We start from the raw sequence: 7,458 nt of genomic DNA on the forward strand, positions 1-7,458 counted from the left end.
AACAAGAGAGTGTAGTGGTTCACAATGGGGATTGGGGAGGGGGGGGGGGGGGGGATCGATAAGAACAAGCAAAACTGAATTCTTTAGAAGCAACATTAAAACATCTGAACCCACTTAATAGTGAGTCAGAACGATACACCACAACCAAATGGATTGCGGTGTTCCAAAATTATGGTCATGCTAGACCGTTTAGGCACACCCATAAAAAATTGTAAAATCATGCCATCACAAAACAAGAACCGCCATGAAACAGACAACTCCATGAAATTTTACTATTTTAAAAAGACTACAACAATTTAAAAAATAATCAAAATAAACATTGTTCAATACGACCAACTTTTGGTCCCATGAACTTCAAATTAGAATTCCATGAGGTAATCTCCTACACTTTGGTTGAATCAGGTGTTCTAATTGGGTTTGCTAACCAAAACTAAATTGACGACAAATCCAGTCAAATGAAGCCAATAATAATAGTAGTGTTTAATTATGCGTAGAGACTTAAAAAAATCCCCCCACCTTAAGGTCTCATAAAAGGCACGTTGTATGAGCAAACTTTCATTATTTAGCCACTACATGTCACAACTCGTTTCTAAGTCGTCCAAAATGTTTCTATGGTGTGTTCGATGCAATGGACCTTTGTGTGAACCTCTATTGAGTGTACAAGAGAACAAAAGGTAGAATCAAAGAGGGGTAATTTTGAAAAACTGTAAAATGACTTAAACAATAGGAAAAGAAGATGAGGGTCATCTCGCAATTCATGAAAGTAGTGGAGAGCAAGCAAGAAACTGGTGATAATTCAGGGTGAAGATAACACAAATAATCCCTTTTATCATTTACTACCCTTATGGTCCCTCTGAAAACCCTAACCATAGTTAAAACTCAAAATATACTACAGAGAGAGAGAGAGGAAGAGTGTTCAGTCAGTGTGATCTAGAGAGAGAAAGTGAGAGAGAGTTTTAAATTTCATTTTGTTTGTTCTCTGGATCGATCTGGTTATACTCACTAGTTAGAGTAAACGGTTTAGATCTTTTCATTACTTCAAATTCAATCCAAGGTCCCACTAGAACCAGACAGAAATCTCCATTTCTAAATTCCCTTTTCTCTCTGACTCTCTCTCTACCCTTTTCTTCTTCAAATGTCTTCCAGAAATCAGAATAAACCACCAGCAAGCAACATCCCTCTTCTTCCTCCTTCAAATGTAAGGTCGATTTCCTTCTCTCTCTCTCTACCCTTTACCTCTCTACCCTTTCTCTCTCTACCCTTTCTCTATCTACCCTTTATCTCTATACCCTTTTTCTATTTACTCTTGTAAGTTTCATTGTGATTGGTTTTGGATTTAGTTGATTTGGGTACTTTTTTTTTTGTGTGCAGAAACAATATAGTAGCTTAGATGATAATCAATTAGATAGAAGGAAGAGTATAGGAGGTGGGAAAATGGTTGGACAAGCAAATAGTGGTATAAAACAAAGACAAGCTTTTTCACTGATGATGAATGTTTCTCAAGATCTCTCTATGACAAGTGATTCTGTTGTTAATGGTGGTGGTTCTGATTGTGGATCTGTTGAATATACTAAAGATGATGTTGATGCCCTATTAAATGAGAAGATGAAAGGGAAAACTAAGTTTGATTACAAGGTTAGTTACTTACCAAGATTAGTCCTTTTTTTTTAGGTTTAGTAATGAATCTTAGGACTAATTGTGTTTGATTCATACAAAATTTGCAGGGAAAATGTGAGCAGATGACTGAGTATATAAAAAAGTTGAGAGCTTGCATTAAATGGTTTCATGAAGTTGAACAAAATAATGCCATTGAGCGAGACGATCTACGAAATATGTTAGATGCTTTGGAGAAAAAACGCGTTGAGACGGGTAATTTTGATTTGATTTAATCTAGTAATAGTCTTTTAATTTGTTTTTTGAAGGATTATGTGTTTGAATTGATCTCTATTATGCTTGATTAGAAATGCAAATGAGAAACAAGATAGACGAACTCGAATCGTTGAATTCTAGTTTAAAGGGAAATAATGCTAAATTAGAGGAGGAACTTGCAGAGGCTAAATCGGCAAAGATGGTAAGACTAACGAGTTTGATGTTTATGTTTGAATGTCCATTTTGTTAGGAATTGCTCCTAAACTTGTTCAATGGTGTGAAATATAGGCTGCCATTGAATCTCATAACAGCGAAAAAGAAGCTAGAGTAGCTGTTGAGAAGGAGCGAGCTTCTTTGGCCGAAGAGCTCGATAAAGCTCAGGGAGCTCTTACAACTGCTAATCAGAGGGTAGGGTTGAATACGAACTTGATGTTCTCTTCTATTTCCTTGGGCTTTTGTCAACTAGGAGCCTTATTTTGGGTACGCCTGAGTTTGCAGATAGAGTCACTTACTGCTACATATAGGAATTCACAAGATTACAATACGAGCTTACAGCAGTATAACAGCAGACTTCAGGTGGATTGTGAAACGTATAAGACCAACCTTGCTCATGCTGAGCAGGAGAGAGCCGTAATTGTGGAGAGACTCAGTACCTTCCGAGGCCGAATCAATGTTTTGCAGGATGAATTAGCTTTACTCAGGGTAAGACATTTTGTGTTTTAGTTTATCTACTGCTGTGGCTTTCTCACCCTCTTTGTATGGACTTGGTGTTTGCTCGTAAGTTGTAAGAACTGCTAATCTTAATCCACCCTCGTAGAATGCTTCTTCATTTCGAAGTTGCTATTGACATGTCTTATGCCATAATGTTGTCCAGAGTTTAGCTGCTTCAGCATAAACTATATTTTGTATTATGAATGTGCCGTTTGTACTTCCAGTAACCAGCCTATGGTAGAGTTGGTTAGTGTAAGTTGATTTGGCAATTGCTTATTTGAGGCTAGAGCAGGTTATGTTGTTTCCCTAAGAAACTTTCGTTGTGAACAACACACTTTCTCTTCCATATATTATTTGATGAATCTTATTTGTAGCAATATTCCATAATGCACTTTGGATATTGGAGAGTTATGGACTCTGTTCGACGCAGTGCTTATCCATTAGTAACTTTTATTTCCATAAACTCTTAACAGACTTCAAAGGACGAGGCTGTAAAGCAAAAGGAGGAATTGACTAGTGAAGTAGGGGGCTTAAGAGCAGACTTGGAACAAGTAAGAGATGATCGAGACCGTCTACAATTACAGGTTGAAACGTTGACAGCTGAAGTTGTAAAATACAAAGAATGTACTGGAAAATCAGCAACTGAATTGGAAAACCTTACATTAAGATCAGCATACCTCGAGGTTGGTTGGCGATTTATCTTATCTTCCTTCATAATTTGATGTAGTTGAGACTTATAAAAGGCCAACTTTCCTTTGCAGGAGACATGCTCTTCACAGAAAGAACAAATAAAGACATTGCAACATCAGCTAGCTGTAGTGACCGAGAGGTTGCAGGTAATATACGTATAAGAAATACTAGTTACGAGCATATAACTAGTAATTAAGGACCTTTTTTTTTGGGTATGGGAGGAAAAGGAAAAGACTTATCAGAATGATTTTCACCTTCTCCTTTAGATGGCTGATTTAACCAATCTGGAGACAAAGACAGAGTTTGAAGCACATAAGCACCTTGTAGTTGACCTAAAAGATCGCCTTGCAGAAGCAGATATCAAAGTCATTGAGGCAGAGAAGCTACGGAAAAAGCTACACAACACCATCCTGGTAATTCTATTTGCTTGCATTTTGATTACCAGTTTGCTGATCCTCTTAATTTATTTACTTCAACTGAACTGCAGGAGTTGAAGGGAAATATACGCGTATTCTGCAGAGTGCGCCCTCTTTTACCTGATGACAGTGCTGGTACAGAAACAACAGCCATTTCTTACCCCACGTCCTTAGAAGCTCAAGGACGGGGCATTGATGTGTTACAAAATGGTAAGTAAGTACTAACGTATTTCGGGACAAGTATTGAAATCCATTATGTCAGTGAAATATGGCCGTTAGAACACATGCCAGAAAAAATCAATGCAAAAAAGGCCCTGTTTTGATTTTGTAGAGTCTTTAGATGATATCATGGATTCATGATAATACATGTTAGCTTGTCACTTTGCAAGTAAAATACACCTCTACGTATGGCCCAATATTTTCAACCTATATTGTTCATGTCACTTCTTTTCCTGCCCAGCATGGTCTTACACCCGAAATAAACTGCATAGATTGTGGGAGATAACTATGATTTGAGAAAGACCCGCTTTATCTAGCTTCTGACATGTAAATTAATGTTTTTTAAAATATTTCTTCAATATTTTTCTTAGCATCCATCAGCTTTCTATGCTTGCGTTGTTACTACATTAAAACTGACATAAGCTTTTATCGCCGACAGGGCAAAAGCTTCCATTTACATTTGATAAAGTATTTAGCCAAGAATCTTCACAACAAGATGTTTTCGTAGAGATCTCGCAGTTGGTTCAGAGTGCACTCGATGGCTATAAGGTGAATCGTCATATCTTGTTTTTTGATAATTGTGTCTGGTGTTGTGCTTGTGTACTACAGATAAATACAGTAATACACTATCTAGGTTCATAATCGATGTGATTGTAGGGCCTTGCAACGGGATTATATAGTACGTAGATCTCTGTGTCTAATTTTGAAGTAAATATAGTGCTTAGATACCCCCTTTCCAATTTATCTGAATTCGCTTTCCCTTTTATATAAATTTGATAAGTTTGATCTCTAGGTTTAAAACAAAATTTTGCTTGTCACTGATCTCCTGTTTTGTAAAAAACTTATGGAGTTTTAAACTAACCATTTTAATTTTAATAATTAAAAAGAATCTTGTCTAGTGCTTGTTTGTGCTCGAGCTGTTCTCTGCCTTCCTCATGGCTTAGTCTTATTATCTATACTAATTTCCTTTATACAGTCAAAAGATAGAAAGAAATTGTACATTTTCAAAAAGGACAGGCTTATATATCTTTATATCTTCTCAAATTGGTGCATCTTGTTGTTCTTTGCAGGTTTGTATGTTTGCTTATGGCCAGACTGGTTCTGGGAAAACCTATACGATGATGGGTAAGCCAGAAGCACCAGATCAGAAAGGGTTGATACCTCGTTCACTGGAGCAGATATTTCAAAGCAGCCAGGCACTTAAAGCTCAAGGCTGGAAGTACACAATGCAGGTTGCCTGTTAATCCTCTAGGTTACATATAAAGAATGCATAAATGGTTTTATAGAGGACCATAAACCTCGATCAAGAGGCGACCCGGTCTCAACAATGAAACGGCACTAGGGTCTTTACAGTCTAATATCGTTATTTAGTATGCCTGGTTTTGTGTCTAACATCAGATATTTTTCTCTGTTGTGAAATATTTAGGCCTCAATGTTGGAAATCTATAATGAAACAATCCGTGATTTGTTATCAACAAGTCGTCCTAGTAATCCCGAAAATTCAGCAAATGGAAAGCAATACACTATCAAGCATGACGCAAATGGGAACACCAATGTTTCTGATCTCACTATCGTTGATGTCTGTAGTTTGAAAGAGGTTTCCTCTCTGCTTCATCATGCTTCACAGAGCAGGTAAACTCTTAGCAAATTTTCCTCATTTTTGCCCTTTTTTGCTGTTTCAAAATTTTCATTATTATCCCAGGGTTGATTAAGTTTAACACGGTCTAGTTGTTATTGTCCTTTAGATCTGTAAGCAAGACACAGATGAACGAACAATCATCAAGAAGTCATTTCGTATTTACTTTACGGATATCTGGAGTTAATGAGGTATATATATCTTGCTGAATGCCGAATTTCTTGCTGATTGTCGAATTTTCATATCTTAACTTAACGTGTTATATTTTGATCTATGTTTTAATTTGCTTAGAGCACCGAACAACAAGTACAAGGCATATTGAATCTCATTGATTTAGCTGGAAGTGAAAGGCTCTCCAAGAGTGGGTCAACTGGAGACCGCTTGAGAGAAACTCAGGTGCATCTGCAAACGATTTGTGTGACCTTGTTTCTTTTTTGTTTCCTTCATCTTGGCATTCATCTTCATAAGATACTAATTCTATGGTATTAATGTTTGTTCAGGCCATCAATAAAAGTTTATCGTCCTTGAGTGATGTTATATTTGCCCTAGCAAAGAAAGAAGACCATGTACCCTTCAGAAATTCAAAACTTACATATCTCCTACAGGTAAATTCATATGAGTTAGACCTTTTACTTTTCTTGCAAGTACGGTGTCGTAGCGGCTTCCGATAACGCGAGGTTGACACAAGCTTTCTGGACACATTAACCGTCTATCATTGATTCATTACTTCCTTGGTTTCTCGCTATTCTTGTCTGCTTGTGGTGCTTATTACTTTTTGATGCCAGACATGATCAAATTACAAATCTTCTTGTTCTTCGCTATTTTATCTTACTCTTATATAACTTATTGTTAATCATCAGCCTTGCCTTGGTGGAGATTCGAAGACGTTAATGTTTGTCAATATATCACCGGATCCATCCTCAGTTGGCGAATCTTTATGTTCGCTTAGATTTGCAGCGAGAGTGAATGCCTGCGAGATTGGCATTCCACGAAGACTAACCAGCACGCGATCTTTCGAGTCTCGCTTGAGTTACGGCTAACGAAATCATCACAAAAATGACGAGCAGCAAGTCCTACTTAATCGTAATTCACCACAGCCTTGGAAGCGGCATCGGTATTTTTAATTATAAAAGCTGATCTGATTAATATGTAAACTTTGCCTAGTTTGATTGATGAGTTTGTAATTTTTATACTAGTTCAGTTGTGTACTCAAAAATCCATTTCATTGTGGCAGTGTTTTCTTCATAAAACAGACTTTTGTTTGAATATATATACAATCCAAAATTCTCCTTTTGGAATTAACTTAACATAGCTAGGTTTCTTTTGTAATCCTCTCATTGACCTAATTATGAATTGGAATATAAAGTATGAAGATTTGATTTGAAACTGAGGTTTTTTCTATCATTTTTCTTTGGTTTAGGCCTCGCTGGCTGAACCCTTCTCCCCCATCCCATTTGTTAGGGAGCTGAAACCCTAACAAATGTGGGACTATGTAAAAGAATCATTTACCACAAAGCTCAATTTAAACATTTACAGAAAGAAAAATCTAAAGCTTTGGAAAACAGACAAGTACAAACAATAGTGTGGATGTGGTTTCTTATTTCTCCCAAAGTCTTGACTTGATCTCACTCTAAAAACTAACCTAAAAGATGAAAAATTTCTCACAATTATAAAGTGATTGTCACCTTCTCTCACGACTGATGTGGGACTAAGTTTTCACCAAAAGTTATTTCGACTTAAAAGTGATCACCACATCTCCTGCAAACGGGTGCCCGTTTCACCAAAAAAGTTAGTTCAATTCCAAAGTGACCACCACCCTCTCACAACTGATGAGTGATGAGAGACTAATTTGCAGTCTTGCTTCCAAAAGTTATTTCGACTTAAACGTGATCACCATATCTCCTGCAACTAGCCAAC

General features: G+C 37.0%; 1 protein-coding gene across 4 annotated transcripts; it reads left to right on the forward strand.

Moving 5' to 3' along the window:
• The first annotated feature begins 687 nt into the window (after window positions 1-687).
• On the forward strand, window positions 688-6,791 carry LOC147536300 (kinesin-like protein KIN-14C). Of its 4 annotated transcripts, none has more exons than XM_086640361.1 (17): window positions 688-1,203; window positions 1,372-1,635; window positions 1,725-1,869; window positions 1,962-2,071; window positions 2,158-2,277; window positions 2,368-2,571; window positions 3,054-3,263; window positions 3,342-3,416; window positions 3,537-3,683; window positions 3,758-3,896; window positions 4,345-4,454; window positions 4,976-5,137; window positions 5,332-5,537; window positions 5,651-5,732; window positions 5,833-5,937; window positions 6,042-6,146; window positions 6,402-6,791. In XM_086640361.1, the coding sequence occupies exons 2-17, from the start codon at window positions 1,435-1,437 to the stop codon at window positions 6,579-6,581; spliced, it is 2,301 nt and encodes a 766-aa protein (XP_086496487.1). In that variant the 5' UTR covers window positions 688-1,203; window positions 1,372-1,434; the 3' UTR covers window positions 6,582-6,791. The 4 variants fall into 4 exon arrangements, with proteins under 4 accessions (XP_086496487.1, XP_086496486.1, XP_086496488.1 ...); XM_086640360.1 differs by having other exon boundaries at window positions 689-1,198; XM_086640362.1 differs by lacking the exon at window positions 2,368-2,571 and having other exon boundaries at window positions 758-1,198.
• Window positions 6,792-7,458: the final 667 nt, after the last annotated feature.

The sequence above is a fragment of the Eschscholzia californica genome, unplaced genomic scaffold (assembly GCF_041429995.1).
Source record: "Eschscholzia californica isolate CP2 unplaced genomic scaffold, dmEscCali1.0.p SCAF_5, whole genome shotgun sequence".
Classification (NCBI taxonomy): domain Eukaryota; kingdom Viridiplantae; phylum Streptophyta; class Magnoliopsida; order Ranunculales; family Papaveraceae; genus Eschscholzia; species Eschscholzia californica.

Coding starts and splice junctions, on each gene's coding strand:
- LOC147536300 (XM_086640360.1), top strand. CDS start 1,136: ATGTCTTCCAGAAATCAGAATAAACCACCAGCAAGCAACATCCCTCTT. Junction 2,072..2,157: donor AGGCTAAATCGGCAAAGATG/GTAAGACTAACG, acceptor TGTGAAATATAG/GCTGCCATTGAATCTCATAA. Junction 2,572..3,053: donor ATGAATTAGCTTTACTCAGG/GTAAGACATTTT, acceptor AACTCTTAACAG/ACTTCAAAGGACGAGGCTGT.